This window comes from Zonotrichia leucophrys, chromosome 5 (genome assembly GCF_028769735.1).
Source record: "Zonotrichia leucophrys gambelii isolate GWCS_2022_RI chromosome 5, RI_Zleu_2.0, whole genome shotgun sequence".
NCBI lineage: Eukaryota > Metazoa > Chordata > Aves > Passeriformes > Passerellidae > Zonotrichia > Zonotrichia leucophrys.
In genome coordinates, this window is record NC_088175.1 from 53471613 (window position 1) to 53496183 (window position 24571).

Below are 24571 nucleotides of genomic sequence, written 5' to 3' on the forward strand. Positions count from 1 at the left end.
GAACCTCCAATGTGAAGCTGTGGCATCAATACATGACATTTTGCAAGACACTACTGTTTAAATTGTATGTGCTTTGAATATTTGAATTCTAAGTGATCACATTGCTGTTAATAGATATTTTTCAACAAATGCTAGCTTCTCCTACAAGTCTGTTGCTTGTCTTTTAAAATTAAACAGTTTTAACAAGCCTGCCATATCTGTTTATCCTGATGTCATGTTGTCAGTGTTGAATCTTAATTTGAGAGTGCTTTTATAATCTAGTGTCACTACATGAATTATCTGTAATGAAAACAGACTTTTTTTGCTGAGTTTTTTTCTGTTAATTTTTGGTGAGCTTTCTAGAATTTAAGCAATGTAATTTGAAGTCAAAATTTATCAGTCTGAGTTGCAAAATTTCACCAGAACACAACTTTGCATCACCCAGATGGGCAGGTATCAGCAGTTTAAAAAACCCTTTTTACAATGGACAAGGATGTGGGCAGATTTTCTTACTCTGCAGCATTTGTGGGGTGTGTTCATCTCCAGTGCAGAACTGCTGTGCCACAGCTTTATGCTGGAAAATGATTTCAAATAGTTCAGTGCTTTCAAGGCTTATTGAGCTCTTGGGCTGAGCTTGTTGCCCTGTGTTGGGGAGCAAATTCTCTTACAAGTTTTGCTGAAGAATCAAAGAAATTTTCCTTTGTGTTTTCAGGTTAGCTTTTCTTTGGTATTGGGGATATTTTTGTGTGAGTGATTTTGGGTTTTTTTGGGGGGTGGTGTTGGTTTTTTGTGTTTTATTTTGACTTTTTTGTTTGTTTTTTTTTTTAATAGCTGCCTGAAATAAAGTAATATGTTATGATACACTTGATTTCTTGACATAAGAGCAACATCCTTGTGGGGGCTTTTTGTTTGTTTGTTTGCTTTTGGTTTTGGGGTTTTTTGTTGGTTTTTTGGGGGTTTTTTGTTTGGTTTTTTTTTAACATGAACTATGCCAGTAACAGATGCTCATGCTGGTCAGTCATATTAGAAAATAATTCCTCTTTCCACTGCTAGGATTTTTTACAGCAGGATCTGTCTGCTTGCTTCTTTAGCATCACCATAGCTTTGTACTCGGAGCCCAGTTGTAGGACTGTTGCCACCAAGGGCTAAAACACAAAAGGCCTGTGCAGAAAACTGATTTATAAGGCCTTGACACTCTTGACAAGGATGCTAAAAGCAAACACTGCTGTGCTTTTTACTCATTTGTAGGAGCTCTCAACCTGTTCTTCAGCACTGCAAGTCCATAGGGTTAGAAATTGTTATTCCCACAGAATCAACAATAACAAAGTAAAGCAGGGAGGGAATTAAATTCTGACATGTCTGAGCTGTGAGGCCTTGAAACATCCCACGCTGTGCTCTTCTCTGGTCCTCCTCCAGAGCTGGAAATGTGTGTTTGATCCTCTCCTTGGGTGGAGGTCAGCTCGGGGCTGCCAGCAGCCCCACAGCCCCTTGTGCTTGCCTTGGCTGCAATCTCTGCTCCAGACAAGCTCATTTCAAGCCTGCTTTTCTTCAGAAATAATCTGGGCAATTGAGCAGCTCATCTCAGGGCTTTGTGTTGTACCAAAGCTCTGTGTGAGGGTTTGGGTGTTCTCCTCTTGTGGGCAGAGGCAGTGTGTGTGTGACCATCTCAGACTCTGAGCAGGATAAAGCACTGTAGGGTGGTCCCACAGTTAGGAGTAAATCCTCCATCCACACAAACAGTATTGTCCAAATTCAGTTATTGGTAAGTAACCTCATTTGACACTTAAAATAAGGACACTTTGCTCTCCAAAATGTAAATGTGTTAAATAGCAGGCTTTATTTATCCCTAAAGCATCTGAGGAGTTTATATCTACACCATTTTGTTCATTCCGTTGATGCATCAGTATCTACTTTGCTTAATTTTCATGTAATTCAAAAACTGCTTAACCTATCAAGTGTATAAATAAATTACTCTGTAAGTCTTTTCAAGGAAAATCAAAATCATGAAAAGGCAGAAGCATAAACATCTGGTTTTAATAAAATCAACTCCTCCTTTCACAAGAGATAGTGAATAATTAGAAAAGAGCCTGCTGAAATCACTTGTTTTATTCTCAGCTGAATAAATCAAAGAGGAATAGCTAAATAATTATCTTCAGTATTTTTGGTACATGGTTTGAGAAAGTAGATTAGTTTAAAATTTGGGCTTGCTCTTTCAAAACAAAATGTTTTTCTCTATCAGGAAAAAGACCTAGAATAGTTTATGGGTTTTTTTATTATTTGAGGAAATCACCTAGGATTTCTTTTTTTTTGTCTCATTTAATTTCTTGGTGAATTTTCTTTTCCCTGTTCAGTTATGAGCCGTAAGTTCTAAAGAATTTTTTTGCAGCGATTGCTTCTTTTTTTAAGTAGTCACATACATGGGCTGCTTTCTCTAGAAGAGTTTTAAATCCTTCTCTAGGGCAGATCAGGGTTCAAAGTTAAACTGGCAGCTGCATGTCAGTCTTGTATGTTATATATCTATATCTAAATATATATATCTCACTGGGAGGCTATGAAGGGAATTAGGCTTTTCTAGCTGTTGAGCATGCACAGTCCCATGAAAATGTTTTATTAGGCAAAAATGAGGTTTTTCTGTAGAAAAACTCATCCTGTGGCTGTAGGATTTTACCGGAGGTACAGAGACTGATTTGCCTTTGTCTTCACTACCACTTCCCATGCACCAAACTTCTTCAGAGGAGTGAGACTGGGAATGAGGGACTTCCCATATCAGCTTGAACATAATTATTCTCACTCTGTTTTAAGGTACCAGCCTTAAATTGCAGAGAGTGGTGGAACTGAGTCTTTGCTGCTACCTCAAAGACAGAGATACCCCTATCCAGCTTAGCTAACATTTCCTGAGTCTGAGCACTTACATTTTTGATTTCCAATTCCTCTTACATTCTTAGAATTTAAAAAAAATGCCCCCATCAGAGTATGCTACTTATGTAATTCCTAATGCCTAATCCTGGAAGAGTTAAAAGAAGCCTACAAAATTATAGATGTATATTCAGACTCCTACAAAAGCCAGGAGTGTGAATGTAAATCTATAATTCAGTTTTTGATTTTTGATTTGCAGCAGTTTTCCTTCCAAAGAATGGGGAGGAAGGCTCGTTGCCTGGCATGGTGTATCATACATGCATTTCTAAGATCAAATATATGTCAGCACATGACACTGCCAATCTGCCTCTGACATCTCAGTGCACTTAAAAGCAAGAGACAATAAATTCAACTATAAAAGTGTTCTTGGGAAGTGCAGTTGAGTGGGTTTTTAAAATGTGTAACACAACTACTTTAAAGACACCTGTAAATAATGTTGATATAATTCTTATTTTAACAAAATGACATTGCAAGTAACAATTATTCTGACCCTGAGAAGGTTGTACAGAGGCTTGTGGTTTCTGTCAAGGGATTTGCTTGGATAACTCATATATTTGTGCAAGAATAGATTTTAACATGTAGGAAATGCATGTTCTCAGATCAGCAGTCTGTGTATCCTAGTCTTTTGTTGCTGCAGAGAATTTACTGTAGCACGAGGTTGCACTTCAGTGTCTTCTGATGCAATTTTCTTACAGCTCTACACAGTTGATGGCTGTTCTTGTTCTACACGGATTCAACCCTTACTTGTGGATATTTCCCTGTCTATCCATTCTTAAATACTCCTAATATTTTTTATCTCAACAGTGACCTGTGATTTTGAGAGTAATTGCAATTCTGGCTTTAAAAATCCACTTTTATGTTGACATCAGCCTTTAGCTCAAAGTGGGTGGGGGATTCCTTGGTCTTCTAGAGTGAGGCAGGGGCATTAGAAACACCTGTCTGCTTCTCTTCCCTTATTTATGATATAATTTGAGTAATGTTACTGATCATTCTTCCTTGAAGCTTTATGGTTCTAACCAGGGTTTCTTCTTGTACCCAAATCTCTTCAAGTCTTTAATTTGTATTGTTCTTTTCTGCGTCTTTTCTATTTGATGTATCCTTTTTCAGATGGGGGTGACCAAAACTGAACCCAGAATTCAAAACTGAACACACACTATTCAAGGTGAGGGAATATCGCTAGTTTTATATAAGGCATAATATTTTTTATATGTCTTTGTCCTTTAAAAATAAATACTGATATCCTGATTATTTTTGCTCCCAATTGTAAAATATTTTTCTTGAGTAATCTGTAAAGTTGTCTAGACTCTTCATTGGAAAGTTGGTTAATTTATAACATAATTTCTTCTGGGTAATTAATTAATGAATATGGTACATTAATTATTACAATGGTTTACACCATGTATACTCTACTTCGTGGTTTTGTGTTGATGTAATTGCATATTTGAAATTCCTTCTGAAGACCATCACGAATCCACTACAGAGCCAGCTGATCTTTGTATCCTTCATCATTTCCAGGTTTTGTCATTACACGGTTCCTTCCCATTTCATCCTTCAGATTACTGAGCTGTACTTGCCTGGAAGTTTTTTCTGGGTGTTTTCTGCCACCTTGATTTTGATCCCTCCAGCCGAGAGTCTTTCCTGTGTCCTTGCAGATCTTGAAGAAAGGTTTGCATTCCTTCATGCCCGTGGCGAACACTGCTAGTTGAAGGGAGTGAATTGTACATGAGAAAACTCATCAGGATGCCCACTGCCATCTCTCATTAACTCACTCACTGCATCTGCTCCTTCTCCTAGGCTTCCTTTCTTTAGGAGAGGAGTTGTGCATCTCACAAGCCATGTGTGGTTATTCCTTTCAGGAGGGATGTGCTTGCATTGTGCTCATGATGGCACCAGGGGCAAAGACTGGTTTTACTTGGGCTGCTAATCTGGTTTGACTTTAACTCTTGCAAACTGGATTCATTTACATGAGTGGTCTATACCAGGGCTTTCAACAGGTCATTAATAAAAAAAAATTTATAAACATCCCACCCTTTTGATGGCTTCCTTGCATTAGTATTTCTATCATTGTTGTTGTGACCAGAGTAGGTAATTAATAGGCATTGTCAGCACAGTGGTAAATAGAGATAGAGTTTGGTAGTAAAGTTTGAGGGGAGGAAGGCTATTTCCAAACTGCCCACTCTGGAGAGCAGCAGGTAAATAAACCAGTGCTGTGATCAACAGTTGATACATTGACCCTCCCACGCTGCCAAAGAAATAGCAATAAAAATTGCTCAACCTTTAGTCTCGCTTCCTTGATCTCTGAGAGGGTATGTGTAGTGTGACTGTGTTAAAGAATCTTCAGTGGGAACATATTTGGGAAATTATTCCTGCATTCAACTGAATTTTTCCCGAAAGTGAAAAAGGGAAGCTGCTGTTCTCATTGTCTTGTGCTGTTCTTCAGTTGTTACTTTGTACAACGACTGTTGGGGTTTAGCTTTTTCATATAACCTCTGTTCTAAATTGGATTTCTAACCAACCATTTCTAGGTGATGATCATCTGAAATGGTTTGACCTCTTACAGATTTTTTTATGACTTATTTTTGTAGTATGGGTAATTCTTGCTCTTCATTCTTTGTTCCCTGAGTGTAAGGGTTGGAAGAAATTTTCTGTTACTATGCTGCAGTTTTCATTTTTTTAGCAAGTTTTTGCTTGGGGTTTGTTTTTATTTTTTTTAAAAAAATTTAATCCTCCATCAAGGAACTATCTCATTTTTCTTTAAATTTGTTAATTTTGTTGCTTTATTCCAAGCTGGCTAACATGCTGAAGCTAAACTATTTTATGAAATATTCTGGTCTTTGAACAAGTTAATGGAACAAATTGTGTGATTTCTTTTCTCATAAGCTTATAAAAAGTTATAGGATAGTATATGTGTTTGTGATCTGTGATGTAATTAATGGAAATGTGGCTATCCAAACAAGCAGCTGAAACAGGTATTCATTTGCCTTTCATCTTTTTAGATCTTTCTAATTGTAAAGTCCAAGCTGTGTTTTATGGCAATGTCTTAAATTAATGTTTAATTAACACTGGCAAGAAGGAAATAGGTGCTTTCTCTCTAAAATCTTGCTTTTAATTTAAGTGCATTTAAGTAAGATTCAGTGTCCTTAAGAAGTTTAGAAAATTCTGGTGTTCTCCTTGATGTCTTGGTATGGGATAGCAGGTGCTGTTTGCTCAGGTGGAGACTGTGGTGTCTTCTGGTGCACGGAACATCTTGTGATCTGCAGTAAAAATCCAAGCAGGAGTGTGTGTGGTTTTTTTTGAGCATGTGGTGCTGTTTTGAGAGAGAGAAATACTTAGTTACACTGTTTTTTGAGTAATGTGATGGTAAAGGGGCTGTTGGGACATCTGCAAGTTCCTACCCCTCTCCTGTCTATGCTTGTAGTTAGGAAAGGGAGTATCTTCCTTTTGAGGTGCGTGGTGAAATATTCCTTATAGGAGAAAACAGCTGTGGGTCATCTTAAAAACAAAAATTGAAGAATAATTCTCACTGCTTTAACACTTTTCTCTCCAGCTCTCCAGAGAGATTTTTAACAGGAACTTTAAAAGAAGGAGAAACAGAAGCAGGTGTTTTTGAGCATGACATTACCAAACCTTTGTTTAACAAAAATATTTGAGCTGGTTAAGATCACTCCAAACATAATCAAACTCAGTTACAGTTTTGCTGCAACTTAATTTGCTGTGCGAGAGAATTTGCTGTGAGAAAGTTGCTCCATTTTAAGGACTAGCATGGTGGGTGCCTGAAAGTGCAGCAGCTCTTCATCTTCCTCTATTCAAGCTGGCCTGAAAATCTTTTTTTGTGGAAGGGTGCAGGTAGCTGTGCTCAGGAGCACATTGATTTCCTCTTCTTTCTGCATGGCAGGTCTGGTGTTGGCAAGCGAGGAGCGCTTCCCCTCTCCTGAAATACCTCCCTTTTCCTTTGAAGTACTTACTACTGCTTTTCTTTGTGGAAAAACTACCAGATTACTGTATTTTGGAGCACAGCAATTATTCTGTCTTTTTTTTTTTTTTTGGCATTGTATCTCCCCTCATCCTTCTCTCCTTTGGGATCCTGTCTCTCCACAGGGACAGCCAGACCGACGGACTGTGGCTATTTTTTGCACGGCGCACATATTAACCATTGAGTAAACCTAAGAGGTTTTACAGAGCTTATTTTAGCAGAAGCATTTGTTAAAGCCCCTGTATCCATAGGCTGTGTGTATATTCATTAACTATTCAGGGCTGTAACACAATACAACAAAAGGAAGTGTATTTTAACAGAGATCTGTAACAACCATAGGCAGCCTGGCACCCAGCCAGGGGGAAAGGCAGACGCTGCTCGCTGCTATTTCTGTCTTGTGGCATCCAGAGATGTTGAATTGATTTCTTAGATAATGAAACTAGCTAAGACTTACTGCAGTGTCAGGATCCTGCATTGCAAAAATACATGTGTTTGATCCCCAGAAGTTTATTGTAGTCAAATCTTTGGGGGCAGTGGAAAACTGAGCCTCTCCAGTTTCACTGCCAGCGTGACAAGATTTAGCCTTCATACAATCACATCCAAAATGGTTTGTGGCAAGGATGGGGAGAACTGAAGTGCCTGCATGAATGGAAAGTACGTAATTATTTAACAGAATATCCTGTTCTATAGATTTTCTCATCTAAAGAGTGTTGGGTTTTCCCTGTGGCAGAAGCCTGAATGGCTTCACTGGTCAGAGATGGGGCAGAGCATTGGAGTCCTTTCCCTGGTGGTGAACATTCATCCTTGGAGCTTGAAATGTGTTTGTGTACAGCTTCTACCAACTACCCCTTGTGAAAGGGGATGGAGATGCTTCAGCTCTTGGTCTGCTCTACAGCACCAAGATAGCTTCTCTGTCCCAGTGTAGCATAAAAACAGGAATTTGTTCCCAATCCAGTACATGTCATTAAATTAAAGAATATTTTGATAAGGATAAATGTCAGAGGAGAATGAGATATGTAGGTATCTACTATGACCAGAGTCTGTTTTGTGTGTGGAATGTCAGTAGACTATGTCAGGATGTGCTGCAGCATAAGATTTGTGAGCTTTTCCCCAGGTGAGAAATCCCACATTTCCTGGTCAGCTGGATGCTCCCGTTCTGCCCAGCTGCATTGAGAATTACCCTCTTGGTTTTAACCACCTTCCTGCTTTCCTGTGACATGCTGAGCAAACAACACTTTTAAAGCTTGTCTGCTTTAAAAGTGGATCCCTTCCTAGTGTGATGCTTGAAATAATATTTTACATCTCCAGGCGTCTTTCCATGTTAGAATGCAGATATAAATTCATTCTTTTTCCTTTTGTTAATAGCTTGAATGAGCTGGGAGGGAAGGTTTTAAAAGGACAAATACAATGAAAATGGATATTTGTGAAATACTTGAGTTCCGTTCCATGTGAACAGAGATGTTAAAAGCCCCTTTAGCAGCTGTGTCAATACCAATTTTTCTGGTTCTTGAGTGGAGACATAAATTCAGATGGTGTTGGTTAAATAATTCACATTTGTTTTAGGTGAAAAATAACACCTGCTCTGTTTAGCAAATGCAGTGCTTTCATTTAAGTGATTTAAAAATTGATCACATTCAATTTGAGTACATTAAGGGATTTGCAGTTAGATAATTAAATTGATATTTTAAATAGCTTTAGCTGTACTGTACAGTTGAGAAGTGTGCAAGTGGATTTTCAGATAAAACTTCTAGTTGGGTTTTTTTTTGAGATGAAAGACTGATGTGTTTGGAATATAGTTACAGACATATGACATTGAGCGGACAACTCATTTGAGACATACTGGAGGAAAGGGAAAAGTTCTGAATCAGGGATATTCTGTTTTCTAGGCATATCAGTTATTTTCATGTATATAGCAAACTGGTACTTGTAGGAAAAAACATCTCAGAGCTGCAAAATACTAGCACAGGTTACTTAGATAAATAAAAATGCAATTTCTAATGCTGTGATTTTACTGAAATAATTATCAATAAACAGATTTGTTTTTTGTTTTTCGGGTTTTTTTTTTGTTTGTCATGTTGGATTGTTGAATGAATTGTTTCTTCCCCAAGGAAAAAGCCTCAGTAACCATGTTTGATTTGCAGAGCACCAGAGATCATACTGGGATTGCCGTTTTGTGAAGCCATAGACATGTGGTCGTTAGGGTGTGTGATTGCAGAGCTCTTTCTTGGATGGCCACTGTACCCAGGAGCACTGGAATATGACCAGGTAGTAGAATAAATTTCACCAGCATATGTGCACTTTCTGCAGCTTAAGACTTTCAGATCATTAAATACAGAATTTTAAATGCTAATAATATCCCCTATTATGTAGCATTTCTTCAAGTCTGTTCAATGCTTTTAATGTAGCCTTATTGATTGTCCTAGAAACATAAATCCTGATTCTGACCCAGACTGTATATTGTGCTTTTTTAATTTTAATTAAGTTTCCATTTGTCCTCTCCCCTCCATCTTATGAAATAGATGATGATGGAAAGCAAAGTTTGCAGCTACCATCACTGCATTATAATCTCTCTTTCATTTGCCATGAACAGGGTTGACTCTGGAGTGTCTATTCCGATGTCAGGATTAATTGTGCTCTGAATACTTTCTGATGCTTTCTGGAAATCCAACAAAGCTCAAGGATTTGAGAGCCTGTACTTCATGAGGAACAAGAATGAACTGTCACAATCATACTGTAGCTAGGCAGGGGAAAAGCCTGGAGCTCTTGAAGCTCTGCTCTTGCTTTGTTGGAGTTTTCAGCGCTGACACCATGAGCATTAGTGAGCAAACTTCATAAAACTCCATGTTGTTTCTCATGAAAGATGTAGAACATTTTTATTTTAAACACTTAGAAAATAATGTGGGATTTGGGAGGAATGTAATCAGCATCCTGAGCATGCCCACCTGGTTTTGAACTTTGCAAGTGAAGCAATCTCTTGAAAACCCCAGAAGGAGCAGCACTGGCTTCTTGCTAAGTTCTGGTCTTGGATTCAGCATTTAGTTCAGAGCATGTTGTTTAGGTTATTCAAGTCCTGCTCATGAAGTGGGCTTTTGGCTTCCTGCACTGACAGATCAGACCTACTTTTCTGAAAATCTGTTTGTTAGAACCATTTTCAGGGGATATATTAATTTTGTGTTGATGTTGGTAATGTTTCTATTTCAGTTCCCTTCATTTACACGAAACTCAGCATTTCACATGGGGAAGTGAGCTATGAATGGAATGTGGGTTGATGCTTTGATGCATTTAGAAGACCTTTTTGTAGACTATTGCTGTTAAAATGGAAAATAAAAGAGGAAACATCTAACAACCCATATAACTCACTGTTCTTTTTAAGGATAAAGTGAAGGCATTTTGTTTTTTGGAAAGAAACTATAACGCTCTCTCAAAAATTTCCATAAACACAGCAAGTTTATTTACCTCTTACATATCATTCAAGTTTGCTGGAGGCCTCATTTAGCAACTTGCCTGATCCTCGTGTTGGAGAAGTTGTGGTGGAAGAGGGGCTGCAACCTCCTCTGCACCATCAGGAATTGCCTTGTTGTAACTGTGCTCCGGCAGCCCTGCAAAACTCGCTTGGAGAAAATGGATTCAGGGTTTTCCTCAGTGTCCATGAGTACAGCAGGAGATGGCTTCCAAGGGAATTCCTGTCCTCCTGCTACGTGGTGTGTGTCACTGAGTAAACAAACAGGCTTTGTGCTGCATTTCCCCCCTGTCCCCCTGGTGTGTGGCAGCCAACACCCTGGCCCTTGAAAGGGAGCTCTTGGTCCTTCCATTCATTTGTGGTTAGAAGCAGCAACAGCTGTGTTTCTCAGAGGAAAACAGCCCTGGCTTCTGAGCTTTAATGCTCATTAGAAACAGGCACAGGCCCTTAAATGCTGAATTTTTGAATTAATGCACTGGCTTTTCCCCTCTACTTTTTAAGACTCTTTGTTTTCTGAGGACATTATAAATTGTCTAGAAACATCTCTGGTCAAATGTTACTCCTTATTCCCTGAGGCTGGGAATTATGGAGGATACTAAACCCCAGAAACTGTGTTTAGTCCCTCCCCACTTGGGTCTGTCACTTTTCAGCAGAAGCCTCTCATGTTCCTTTTACTCTTTACTGCCCATCAGTTTTTCTCCTCTCTGCTGCTCCCATCTCTCAAGTCCTCTCTCTTCCATTGACTTTATCTTCTCATCTCTCAGTTTCTGATTTGGTGTGTTCGGCCACTCTCTCCTTTTGATTTTTTTCCCTTTCTTCTCTCTTGTTCCCTGGCTGCTGCTCCTTTTCCAGGGGCTGGCTCACCCCAGCAGCCCCCTGTGCTGTGGGACCCTGCCCTTCAGAAATTCACTATCCTCTCCATCCTGACCTGCAGCAAGCTTGGTTTTCAATTATTGCCAATTACACTTCCAATTCCAAGGTGGTTTTTAATTTTGGAAGCAATGCTGCCTCTGGGATAACTCCCCCCTTGTAGAATGAGTTGCATGCCCAGTAGTTAAAACACATCATGTTTCAACAGATTAATGTTGAAGCCTTGAAACTTAACTTTTCTAGGCAATCATATGATCACCAGCCATGATAGGTTATGCAAAATGCATAGTAAATAATCTAAAATAAATGCATTTTGATCATTTCAGAGCAAGTTTTTTTTCAGGCATAAAGCCAGTCCATTCAGTAGCAGAGTTTTTTGGACAACAACACTATCTTTTGCTGCCTGGAGCTTGTACAGACACTCCCTTTCCACATGGAATGTTTCCTTGAAATGCAGGTGTGTCAGATGTGTAAAAGACTGATACACTGGAATCAGCAAATGGGAAGGATTTTTATCTAGTTACATAATGAGAACAGGCCAAAAAAAAAAATCACGGAAATTCTGTAAGCAAACAAAATACTCCTACTGATTTTCCTGTTTAGAATGAAAAAAATGCATTTAGGATTTGAGTGGGTTGAGGAGGTAATGACAGCCACTCTCCCCAGCTCCTTGTGCTGTGAACCAACCCAAAAAGCTTGCTTATATAGGTCACCTGAGAGGTTGGTTTGTGTGTGGCTTTCTCTAGAGATGGAGAGAGCAGTGCCGAGTGTGCAGGGTCAGGCTTCTCCCCTCTGTAAGATGTACCCATGGATCTCTGAGCACGGTTCATTTTGTCATTTCTCCAATGAAATTACAAGTTTTTAACTGTGTGGGGATCACGTTTTGAAAGCAAGAGGTAAATGCTTTTCCCTGTTCTGTTTTTTCCTCAGATTCGTTATATTTCACAGACTCAAGGTTTGCCAGGAGAGCAGTTGTTAAGCATGGGAACGAAAACTGCAAGATTTTTCTGTAGAGAAACAGATGCACCATATTCTAGTTGGAGATTAAAGGTAAACAGTGTAATATAGTAAAAAAGAGCACAAAATTCTGTGAGCAGACAAAGGAGAGAAGCCAAGATTCACTACAAGACCATTCTGTCCCTGGTGCATCTCCTGTGGTTTTTAGCAGCTCCTGCTCTTTATCCCTTCCATTTTTTGTGTCCCCCAAGGTGCAGCTGCCAGGCTGTGCTGTGGCCAGGTGGGGAATTCAGATTAAGCCTTGTATCTCGAGAGGTGCTCAATGAATGTGTTTGGTTTGTTTTCTTCTCTTTTTTGCTCTGTTCCTGCTTTTCACTTCATGTAAGGAATTTGTCTCTGAGGCCCACACTGCTCTGACAACATTTGTCCAGAACTGGCTTCAGGATCAGAAGTTCCTAAGAGGAAAAAGGAGATTAAGAAATAACATGGCTGTGTATACAGCTCATTTCTTTTAGATCTCCTGCTAAACCAGCCTTTGTTGGCTGAAAGCTGCAATACAATGGGTGCAGACAAAGTTAAAACAAAATGTACTTTTGTGTTCTGCACACCTTGCTTCTCTCTAAGCAACATTATTGCCATGAGCAGTGCCTTTGCTTCCCACACAAATAATTTACTTTTTTTTAAAAATTGTGTTTCTCCATGGCCCAGCTTTGCTGGGTTTACAGAGGGCTCAGGCAGCACTTGGGGCTTGCAGGGATCTCTGCAGGAACAAACAGCTGCCAGCTCCCATTGCATAAGATCCCCCCAGCAAGTTGGTAAATCCCCAGCAGCTCTGGGGTTATGTAACATTTCTGCAATTACACCCACACCTGGTTAATCCCTCCCTCTGCTTGCTCAAGCACTTGGGTTTTAGGTGACACTTTACATCTGCCTTCTCCGTGTCAGAGCAAGTTCTTGGGGCAAAGAGCCCTCCTCACTTCCAGGAGCTCCTTGGTACCTTGCAGAGGTTAATTAGGGGTTTGGATGTGGAAAGTTGCTCATTACTCGCAGTTTTTGTCAAAGTTCATTTTGGAAGATTTTCTGTATTCTGTGTGTTAAAAGCTTTTTCCCTGAAGTCCCACCTTGCCTCTTGCAGCACCTACTGTCTGTGTTGAGGAAGGAAAATTGTAACAGAAGGTACTATACCATTCATTTTCTAGGGTGTTTTTGTTTCATACTGAAGTATTTAAAATATTTACACCATTTCATGTGTATGTGGAGGAATAAATATAATAATAAAAATAAATATAATATAAAATGCATATAAAAATAAATATAATAATATTATTAATAATATAATAATAAAAATTAGGAATAAACATAATAATAAAAAAAGAAAAGAGGAAACCAAGAAGTTGAACCAGATACTGCCTGGTTTTTGGTTTATTTCTTTCACAGTGATGTGATATTGCTGCTGCTTGAGGTTTAAGGTCTGAGTTTGAGAAAATTGGTAAAATACAATAATAGAAAAGCTGTGATACATAAAAATACAGGAGTTTCATTAAACTGCTCTATGCTAGGCTTTCAGCACTTCCTGTGTGATTCATAAACTATCTGTTGTAATCCAGTACTGTGATTTGTCAGATGTAAAACGTTCTAGTTATTGTCTTTTGATTTAGAGAATGAAAGTAGTCAGTAAAGCAACATACAAATATATAACTGATATATTAAATTTGGGAAAAAATAGTGGTTTTTAGGTCAATAAGTACATAAAGTCACTTTGTAGTTATAGGTGACCTTTTTTGACAGATTCTAAACTAAGCTTTCCTTTTCTTTTTGTTGAGACATTGGAAGAACACGAGGCAGAAACAGGTATGAAGTCTAAAGAGGCCAGAAAGTATATTTTCAACAGTTTGGATGATATAGTGCACGTGAGTATTAAAGCCTCCTTCCTCTGCAGAAGGAATGTGTGGGAATGACTGGTGATTTGAAAACTTTTTACTGGTTTGGAAAGAAATGCCTTTTAGAATATTATTTATTGTGCCTCAGTCATATTCACTCTTCTCTGCTGCTCTGAGGAAAATGTCTGGCTCTTTCAGCCCTTTGAGTTTTAGTAAAGCTATTCCTTTTCCATTGCTTGTGTCAAACAGTGGAACTTGTCCTTGTGGTGGGGGAACCCTTGAATTTTGTGTAAAATGTATACTTTCTCTTCTACCTTATCTGCCACTGTGGCAAAGAATAAACAAAGAATGCATATGGAACCTGCTTTGTTTATTGTTTGATTTCTAGTATAATTCTGTTAACAATAGAATTCTAAGTGTAGTTTCCTAAATTATGTTTTTAAAACCTGTTTCCTCACTTTTCTTTAGCTTTATACCTCTCTAGTCAATAAGAAAAAGCAATTTTTTGTTGTCTTTCACATCCTGAAAAAAGGATCAAATCTTGTTGCAAGGTTGGCATTAATATGTGCTTGAAACTGTTTTTTGAAGATCAACTCTGTAGTTCAAGTTAGACCATAAAAAGATCTTTATTCCAAATCTTACTTCTTAAATTGCAAGTCCCAGACTGGAATAAAGCCTTCAGCAGTTTTTAACTGGGGAGGTTGCAAGGGGGGAATCGTGTGCATGCTTAAAAAAAGTCACCAATTCCAAGCCAGCTGTTTTGGGTTAAGACAAATCCACCATACCCCACGTGATAAAAATGCTGAATATCAGTATTTTATAGCAGAAAACAGTACCAGGAAGAGTTAAATTAATATGCACATCTTCTGTCTGACTGTTTTGTTCTGTGCCAGGTGAACATGGTGATGGATTTGGAAGGAAGTGACCTGTTGGCAGAGAAGGCAGATAGGAGGGAATTCGTCAGTCTGTTGAAGAAAATGTTGCTTATCGATGCTGATTTAAGAATCACTCCAGCTGAGACCCTGAACCATTCTTTTGTTACCATGAAGCACCTCCTTGATTTTCCTCATAGCAACCAGTATGTAACATAGAAATCTCTGTTGTTGCAATTCATTTGTATAAAAATGTTGTTTCTTCTGCTATCAGAGAGAAAAAGAAATCTTTCATCATTATTGCAGTGTCTTAGAAAATTCTTTCAAGTGGTTGCAGTATTAGATACATCTGTTGGGTCAAGGAAACTGCTTGAATAACTGTGTTTTTCTCTGAAAGTAACAGTTAGGGCAATAGATTCCTAAGTTGGTTTTATGTATGATTGTTAAAGTTCCAGCACTGCAGAAATTTGGGTGTGATTTTTGGAAGTATGAGGAGCCCTGATTGCTATCAGTCATTGAGGGCTAGGGTGGGCATTTCCTCTTGAAGTTAACATCTCAAATACTTCCTTTCATGTATTGATTAATGTGGAATATATTGAAACTTTTCTTGCAGTTCTGGAGTTGTATATTTCACCGTGGATTTCCTAAAGTTGCAAGCATTTCACTGAAAGAGCAAGCTTTTCCCATCTATTTAATTTCCTATCTTTCCTGTTTGTAAACAGCTGTTAGAAAATGGTGTAAACAGCTGTTAGATGGAAAGAGAAAGAAAAAGCAGAATTTTTCTTGAATTTAAAATGTGCATCAGAGAGGCTTGATGTGACCATAGTAACAACAGTGTTTCTGTTTTTCTACCTGTGTGGATGATCCCATTCTGTGAAAGTGAGAAATGGAGGGTTTGAACTAATTTTTTTCCCCTTATTTTGAGGAATTGTTTTTTACCTTCAACAGCATGAAATGATGATTAAAGCAACTTGTTTTCTGATTCTGACAGAGTGAAGTCCTGCTTTCATATCATGGATATTTGCAAATGCCGATCAAACCTGTATGACTTAAGCAATTGCAATAAAACATCACTCATGAGATCAGTTGCCTCAGGCAGTGCAGCCAACCTGACTGCAAGCTTTTCCAAAATTGGTCCAGTGAGAAGTCAGGTAAAATCAACGGTTCATGTTTTTCTTGGTTTGGTTTTGTTTTATTTTGTTTTGTTTTTATTGTCAGTTCAATTAATGTAGTTTTTCTAATCAATTTAATAATTGAAAAAATTACATCTGTTAGGTGGTAAAATCTTCTGTCTTTTGCTCTGTTTTCCCCCTAATGTTTTCTTAGACAAATAATTCAGAATATGTTCCAAATTAAGTTACAAGCTGGGGTTGCCAGTGCTGTATTCTGGTGCCCTCCAGTGGCCCAGTGTGATGTCTTCCTGTGAAATGGATTAGAATAGTTCATTTTTATAAGTTTGTTTTAGTTATTTACTGTATAAAGTGGTGGGCCAAGTGTGTGAGAGATGTAGTTTCACAGTTCTAATAACCTTGCCTGTGTTGAATCTGTTCCCATAGGCATTAACTGCATCTGCCCACTCAGTTCTGCACCAAGGGATTCCGCTGCAGGCAGGAACTGCTCAGTTTGGTTGCAGTGATGTTTTCCAGCAAGCATTGATTATATGTCCTCCAGCTATTCAAGGTATATTTATCTGCAATTGTCACAGTTCCTAAAATATGAGTGTTACTGCCTGGTTGTTAGCAATATTTGAGTTTTCTGCTATATCCACGTAAGGTTTATATTTAAACCTACTTAATTATGCCATTAAAAATCAGCGTGTGAGTCAGATGCAGATTCATTGCATCTTTCTGAAAGAAGCAGCAAATCAGCACCTGCAGAAAATGATTTAAGCAATCCAGAGCCCATCTTCATATACTACACACACAAAGAGATAAATTTATGTCTTTGGTAAAATAGGAGAAAAAAGTGTGAAAGGAGAAGCAATAAGGAGGGTGTTCTGAAGTAAAATTGGAGAGGAAACAGGAAAGATGGAGTGAGTATCAATGTCTTATCCTAGTAATAGTCATTTATGGAAACAGGAAGGCAGTTTATATTGTTTGCTTATTAACTTAGCTTGATTATAGTCTTTGTTCCAAAGATGTAATTTATTTATCTTGGTGATGTTCAGCTTTGTGTTGAGATAGGTCTTGAAGTTATGGAATTTATAGGGAGTAAGGTTTTTTTTTTAAGAATGACCTTTAGTTTTCCCTCTACATTTTAAAGCTTCGGAAATCACTCTAGATGCATTCTGAAATGAAACAAACCAGAAATATTCTACCTAAACTTAAAGCCCAGGAAGTCCTAATCTCTATAGATAAAGACAGGTGCAGCAGACTTTATCAATAATATTTTTTGTAGCAGCTGCATTTACCTTGGATTCCAGAAACTTGAGAAAGGTCGGACTATTCACAGGCTGCTTCACACAGATTTTCTTCTGAGCAGTTAATTGTTTAAATTGTTTATGTTCTTTACACAATGACATACTCCATAATAAAAAACCCCTCTATTGTTTTCATTATTCCCAGATGAATAAAGTGATTTATAGGAAAAAAAAAAACCAGCACAAGCAGACACTTTATCTGTGATTTGTATACTGTATTCTTAATATGATGATAACTTTCCAAATTTAATTTCTGCTACAGCTGAAGTGGAGGGGATATATTGTTTTCATCACATAGGTGACGAGTTGCTGGCACAGATGAAAAGGGATATTAATGGTATCTGGCACTGCTTCAAAGTTTCCCAGCTTGGCTGCTCTGTGGAGTATCTGAAGTGCTAAAAGTCTCTACTTCTGTCAGAGTTAAGATGCTTCTCTTCTAGATGGCTGTGGGGAAAAAAATCAGTCAAGTGCATTTCAAAATGGAAAGCTTTGAAGTGCGTGGTTATAACCGAGTATTGTGTTATGACATGAGAGAATTGCATCAGATGAAAACTTTCTTTCATCCTCTACTCTAAAGATTAAAAAAAACCCATCCAAATCACTTACAAACTTCAGTGTAGTAATTCCTTAGTAGTTACCTGTGAACACCCCTGCTTAATCTTTGAGTAAAGCACGAGGCATGAAGTGCAGATAGAAGATAAGACCAGGGATGTCTTTTTCTATTTCCTAGCCAGTATTTTCTTCAAGCATGGCTGTTCTGTTGCCATGTCTGTTAAGAAAAAATCCTCTTTCATTATAGTTTGGCATTATTGTGTAAAAGAAATGTTATTTCAGTAAACATTGCAGCATTGCTATAGGTTTGTTAGTTTCCTGTAATGATAATGAAATCTATACAAGATATGAGATGCATCTTTTTTGTATTATGCTCTGGTGAGCAGTTTGCATTATATATATTATATATTACATATAATATATGATATATTATATATACCATATATATTTTGTATGATGTATATTATATATTATATATTTTATAGATGGTATATTATAGATTATATATTTATTACTTACTATATATTGTATAATATAGATTATAGATTATTATATTATGGTTTACTATAGTTTGCATTATTTTGATGAAGAGAGGAATAGGAGTATGGATTCTACTGCAAATATTTGATGAGGTAGACAGAAGATTTTACATTGTTTCCCACCAAAGAGATGGTAGCAAAGAGGGACATTATACATGTGGCATTGCCAGCTATAAAAGCTGAGAAGAATGTGTTTCAGCCTGCTGGAAATACAGAGCATGAGGTGTGCAGGAGTCCATTCTGAGAAGCTTTGAAATGCAGTTCTGCTTAGTTTTGCCTGCTTCCCTTCAAATTCTTTTAATGTAGTTTGTGATAAGGAGTAAATGCTTAGCTCTGCAGAATTTTCTGCCAAAGTCATTCCTCCTTCTAGTAGTCTGTTTCCAGCTAGTAGCTATTGGCAGTTCTTTCTGGAAACTACAGCTCAAATATTTCTGCAGATAAGTTATGGCACAAAAATCTTTTAGGTGTTAATTTGTTTGGCTTGAAAGTCTAAATTATGGAATTAGATCATAAACACATTTTAAAAAACCAGTGAACTGTTTTAAAATTGTCCTCTATGTTTGCTCACAAAATACATGCAAGACTGCTGTTTGCCTAAAGCTTGTGTATGTTTTTCTCCCTGCCAGGAATTCCTACAAGCCACAGCAAACCCACCAGTTTCTCCCTGCGGGTGGATAATGCAGTCCCACTGGTGACCCAAGCCCACGCCATTCAGCCACTACAGATTCGCGCAGGAATCCTTTCTCAGGTTGGCCTACTTCAAAGCAAAACTCTTCCTTACTGAATTAGTGAATGTTTTGAGCTGCTCTGTGCTGAACTCCAGGCAGCAAGTGTAGCTGCAGTGAGTTGCCTGTGCCATAAAAGCTCTGTGCTCCCCAGCAGGCGTGGTCCAACCAGACGCAGCAGATCCTGGTTCCTGCATGGCAGCAGGTGGCACCAGTGGCAGCTCCACCAACATCTCTGCCCTCTGATCCTGTGGCTGGCCCACAGAGGCTTGGAGATTGGGGGTGAGTCCTGCTTTGGACTGGGATTTAACAAGGAGTGGGGCTGCTGGTGAGAAAGACCTGCAGTATGAACCTGCCTTTCCTTTTCCTCAGGAAGATGATTACCCAGGGCACCCACTACAGCTCAATGATACCACAGCCTCTTTTAACACATCAGATAACCTTGTCTGCCCCTCAGCCAATTAGTGTGGGCATTGCACACGTTGTCTGGCCTCAGCCTGCAGCTACCAAGAGGAACAAACTGTGCCAGAACAGGTCAGTAGAATATTTCTAAGACAGAACATATTCTGTGTTTGCCAGCTGGGGGCTGTGTACAAATCACAAACAGGACAGGACTGCTGGGAACGTGCCTTGAGCTGCTTTATTTTCCAGCATCACTGTCATTCCATGGTTATGCCAATGGGAAAATGCCAGCAGCTCACATCCCAGGCAGCAGACCAAGAACTTAATGCTACAACTCACTTTATAAGTTTTTTGCCCAATCACACAAAGCAGAAGCACATTGAGAGTAGTTGCATCCAACCACTATAAGCACACATATCTTTGGTTAAACAATGCTTGCTTATTTCAAACACAATACCTGTTTGTAAGCCTTAAAACACAATGCACAGAGCTCCATTATTAAGCTTAGAACTTCCTAAAATCTTGCTAGATAAACTTTTCTGCAGCTTAGGGAGTTATTCTAGACAAGCATTAATACACAGACCATTGTTCTATTTGTCCTTACTCTTCTACTTCTTACATAATTTTTCTGCTGACCAATCTCATGGCTGCTGCTTAGCTCTAATCCCAGTTCTGCTGTCTCTGAGGCCTGCCTTTTGCAGCTTTCCCAAAACCCTCTGATTTTATGGATTCCCACACCTGTTACTGCTGTGGGCAAGGGAACAACTTGTATAATGATATCTTTTTTGGGACACAATTCCTCTTAGTCAGTCTTTTGGGAAAATGTGGCCTTTCTCTTTAAGTTATTTTGGTGGTAGACTAGATGGAACAATACTTGCAATGCTGATTAGTTTTCATTATTTTTTGGTTAGTATGTGCCTGTCATGGTAGAATGTTGTCTTTGCAGGCTTTGGGAAGGTATAAGAATGTCCTGAGGTAGCTCTAATGAGATATTCCTACATTTACATGAAGGAGGATCTATCAGGTTTAGACAACTAAAAATAAAGAGAGGCTGTAAAGCAGGGCTGCTGTGTGCCTTGCAGTCACCTTTCACTGATAGCCAAAAATACTTCAGCTGCTTGCTGAAGTGCCATGCAAAGTAATGGCAAAGGTGTGGCATGCTCCATGAGGGGGAAAGTGTGTGGGTTATGTGGGCAGTGTCAGCAGTCCTGTATTAAGCAAGGGGCTCATCTGGAGGCTACCAGCTTTTGTTTTCAATGAGAATCCTTGCAGGAAATCCAGCTGGGTTTTGTTTGCTTGTTTTTCACCCACATGGAATTTTCATCTGGCTTTACCTTCATAAGAACGTGGAGTTTTCAGTATACTGTATTCAATGTTGATGTCTTGGATATAATGTACTTTTTGTCTGAAACCATCCATGCCAAGTATTTTTGCCTGTGTTTACTGTGTTTTTCTAAATTGGTGATTTAGCCTACATTGCCTGCTATTTTTTTAAATTGGTGACTTAGCCTAGGTTGCCTGCTTTGGTTTTGTTGAAAACAGCCCAGTTTTCACAGGCTGAGATTCACTAAATGCCAAATTGTTGTTGTTTCCTCCTCAGGAGCAACATGCTACAAAACACCAACATCCAAAACTCAGCCTTTATCTCTCCAAAGATCCTCAACCTGAAGGCTGTCAAGAGGATAAGCTGTATAGAAGCACAGGACAATCTGAACTCGGAGGGGCAGGAGGCCTCTCTGGGGCTGGCCCCTGAGCCCCCTGTCCCCAGCAGCCCCCGCCAGGCGCTGTTCCTGGGCAGCTCCCCCAGCCCCGTCAGCGTCATCACCATCAGCAGCGACACCGACGAGGACGACGTGAGGCACTCGCTGAGGGAGTGAGCATCACCTTGGCTTTTGGCAGGCTTGGCTTGGATACAGCTGTCCCAGCCATTCAGCTTTGCTGGTTTTCACATTCTGTGATCTTTAGTGGGTGGGTCTGGGCTTCGCATTCAGGGATGGTGAGCTCTGTGCACAGAGCAGGGAGACAAAACAATTCCTGCTCCAGCTGGGCACCAAGGACAAATGATCCCAATCTCAGCCCCAGAGCACAAACCCCGTGGGCTGCAGAGAGAAAAACAAGCAGGGTGGGAGTGCCTGGGCTAAAGCTGGAATGGGACAATGAACTGCAAGGTGCAAATGGAGCAGAACTGATCCCAGGGAGAGAGCCCGGGAGCGCTCCTGCATTTTGGGGCCATTTTGGTTCATCTTGGGTGCAGCCCTGGCTGGGCTCTGGTGCTGCCCAAGGTGGATCCATGGAGGAGATGCTTTGAATCAATCCCTGCTTTGTTCTGTAGCTCTGTTCAGCCTCTGCTCTAGGGCAGCCTGCTCAAACCATCATTAGCACTGATGCCTTCAGGTTTAGATTTCATATTTTAGATTTTCATGAAATCTAAACCTGAAGGCATCAGTGCTAATGATGCTTTGTATTGCTTTAGTATGTAATTCTGAACTTCATATAAAGTGTTAGCAAGTTCTCCTCACAGTCTAGTTAGACAAAACAATCCTTTTCCAGCCCCAGGACACCACTGCAGCTTCAGGCCCAAAAAGTGTAAAACAGCAGCAAATTGAGGAGAGGAAACTGGGAGGATGGGACTTCATAACCTGAAGCTGTAATTGGACAATTAACCCCAATATGTAAATGGACCAAAACTTATAAAAGGTGTGAAAACTTGTGACTTGGAGTCCATCTTGGGGATAGCCCTGGCCAGGCTCTTGTACTGCCCAGGTGTATCCCTTGAAGGCCTATTAATAAATCCCTACTTTATTTTTCAACTCTGTCTAGCCTCTGTCCCAGGTAGCCTCTCTAGGCATCAGCACAGCTAATGAATCTGAATTAAAAAAGGACAAGCATTTTGCTCCTAATCAAGTTTCAGCAGCACTCTTACTGAAAGGGAACAACGCTATCAAAAATCTACCACTTTAACCTCTGTGTGTTATGCCTTTTCAAACCATAGTTTTTTAGGGCTTTTTTCATAATGCCATGCCCTATTTATTTATTAAAGAACAGTATCTTTGCTGTATATACTTCATGTTACCATTCTAGCAGTAGCACCCAGTAGATACTATTACATACCTGTGGGTAGAAAATACTTCTCTAACAGTGTGAAAATGTGAACCTTTGTCTGTATTATCCTCCAGTGAAGTTTTCTTTCACAGAGCCATCCCAGAAGCATGCAAGGAGTAAAAGTTTAATGTTTGTTTGACTTCCTCCTCACTTGTAATAATTCTGAGCTGGAGGAACAGTATTTTAAATCTCAGCTTTGTCAAATTTTCAAGGCTCTGAACTGCTGTAGTGGAACATTTTAATGTACTTGTTTTAGGATTGATTCAGTAAAAAAACAATTACCCATTTAGTAGGTTTCAAAAAAGAACACTGTAAAGGTTTAAAACCTGGTTTGAATGTGAAAGAAGGAAGGAATTGGATGTTTACATTTAAGGGGTCTTTTGTAATGATGGGCTGTGATGGTGTTCACAGGGGTCTCAGGTTGAGGGAAGAGATGAGGATCTGACTCCATGTTTCAGAAGGCTTGATTTATTATTTTATAATATATATTACATTAAAACTATACTAAAAGAATAGAAGAAAAATTTCATTAGAAGGCTGGCTAAGCTAAGAATAAAATAAGAAAAAATGATAACAAAGGCAGCTGTCTCGGACTCTCTCTGTCCAAGCCAGCTGGGCTGTGATTGGCCATTAGTTACAAAAAAAACACCTGAGAGTAATCACAGATCTACTTGTTGCATTCTACAGCAGCAAATAATCAATGTTTATGTTTTGTTCCTGAGGCTTCTCAGCTTCTCAGGAGGAAAAATCCTGAGGAAAGGATTTTTCCTAAAAAGATGTCTGCAACAATGAACCCTTTTTTTATTGCACAGTTTTACCTCAGTGAGTGGTGAACGTGTGTTTGCTGACTGTGTTTCTGTGTGCAGGTGCAAGGGGAGCCTGGAGTGTGAAGCCTGCCAGAACACCCTGAACATGGACCGTGTGTGCTCCCTGAGCAGCCCCGACAGCACGCTCAGCACCAGCTCCTCCGAGCACTCCAGCCCCTCTCCTTGCAAGAGATCCAACAGGTGAAAACTCAGCCTCTCTGCCCCAGAAAGAGAGATCTTGGTACACAGCAGGCCCAGCTGATACTAACAAATGCACAGGTTTTGTTGTGTTGCCAGCCAGTGAGGGTAAACTGTTTAAAAATGGATCTGCTGGGCTGCAGTTGCACAGCGCAGACTGCTCTGTTCTTGTTCCCAACAGATCTGTCTTGCTGCAGTGCAAGCTTTTGGAATACTGAATGAATGGTGTTCACACAGGAAATATAAACATGTTGCATGCAAGTTCCTTTGGAAAAAAAATCTTCTAGAGTACCAGGATTAAATAAGCCTGAGTAGTATGTGACAGATTTGGTCACCATGTATTTTTTAATTTTTACAGCCTCTGGTTTTCCCATTGTGTATCTTGTAACCTTTAATGAAATTGATGCCTTTTTTCTTCTACTAAAAGTAAGGCTCACTTAGGTGAACAGTGTTGCTGTGCTGTGAACAGCTTTTAAATGTTTTATCTTCACTGCCTCGTGTCTAGCTTGAGCCTTCAGCAGTTTCATGGTGCAAAATGAATTCTAATTAAGGTCCTAATGAAAAAAGTTTGTTTAGAATAATTAAAGATTCTATCAGAGCATGTATTGACAAGGAGGTGGAACTCTGAGTCTGTATCAGGTAGTCATACTGGTTTGGTAGTTAACTCTGTCAGTCCTTTGATATTCTTTAATATCAAAACATTCAAAAATCCGTAAGTTTTTATAAAGACCTGCTTGATTTTAGGGTATTTTCTTTGAATTGTAAGGAGCTGACCTGTAATTTACTTCCCCTTGCTAATTCACCTTTGTCAATAGCAGAGGAGTGTGTTGGATTCTGGTTTCAGTAGCATTCTACAAAGTCATATAATTAGCAACTCTAATCAAAAGTGAATGATATAGAAATACAATTAATTGCTCAGCA

At 39.2% G+C, this 24571-nt stretch overlaps 1 protein-coding gene across 8 annotated transcripts in view; it reads left to right on the forward strand.

Annotated features, from left to right (window-relative positions):
- Positions 1 to 24571, forward strand: part of HIPK3 (homeodomain interacting protein kinase 3) — a 71869-nt gene that overhangs the window by 40312 nt on the left and 6986 nt on the right. For 7 of the 8 annotated variants that reach the window (XM_064715671.1, XM_064715668.1, XM_064715675.1 and 4 more), the window contains exons 3-13: positions 9010 to 9133; positions 12129 to 12248; positions 13979 to 14065; positions 14929 to 15113; positions 15899 to 16058; positions 16464 to 16587; positions 19044 to 19165; positions 19297 to 19424; positions 19515 to 19676; positions 21145 to 21417; positions 23513 to 23653. In XM_064715671.1, coding sequence (XP_064571741.1) covers positions 9010 to 9133; positions 12129 to 12248; positions 13979 to 14065; positions 14929 to 15113; positions 15899 to 16058; positions 16464 to 16587; positions 19044 to 19165; positions 19297 to 19424; positions 19515 to 19676; positions 21145 to 21417; positions 23513 to 23653 — 1626 coding nt within the window. The remainder of the gene's footprint in view (positions 1 to 9009; positions 9134 to 12128; positions 12249 to 13978; positions 14066 to 14928; positions 15114 to 15898; positions 16059 to 16463; positions 16588 to 19043; positions 19166 to 19296; positions 19425 to 19514; positions 19677 to 21144; positions 21418 to 23512; positions 23654 to 24571) is intronic. The other variant, XM_064715673.1, reaches the window with a different exon arrangement.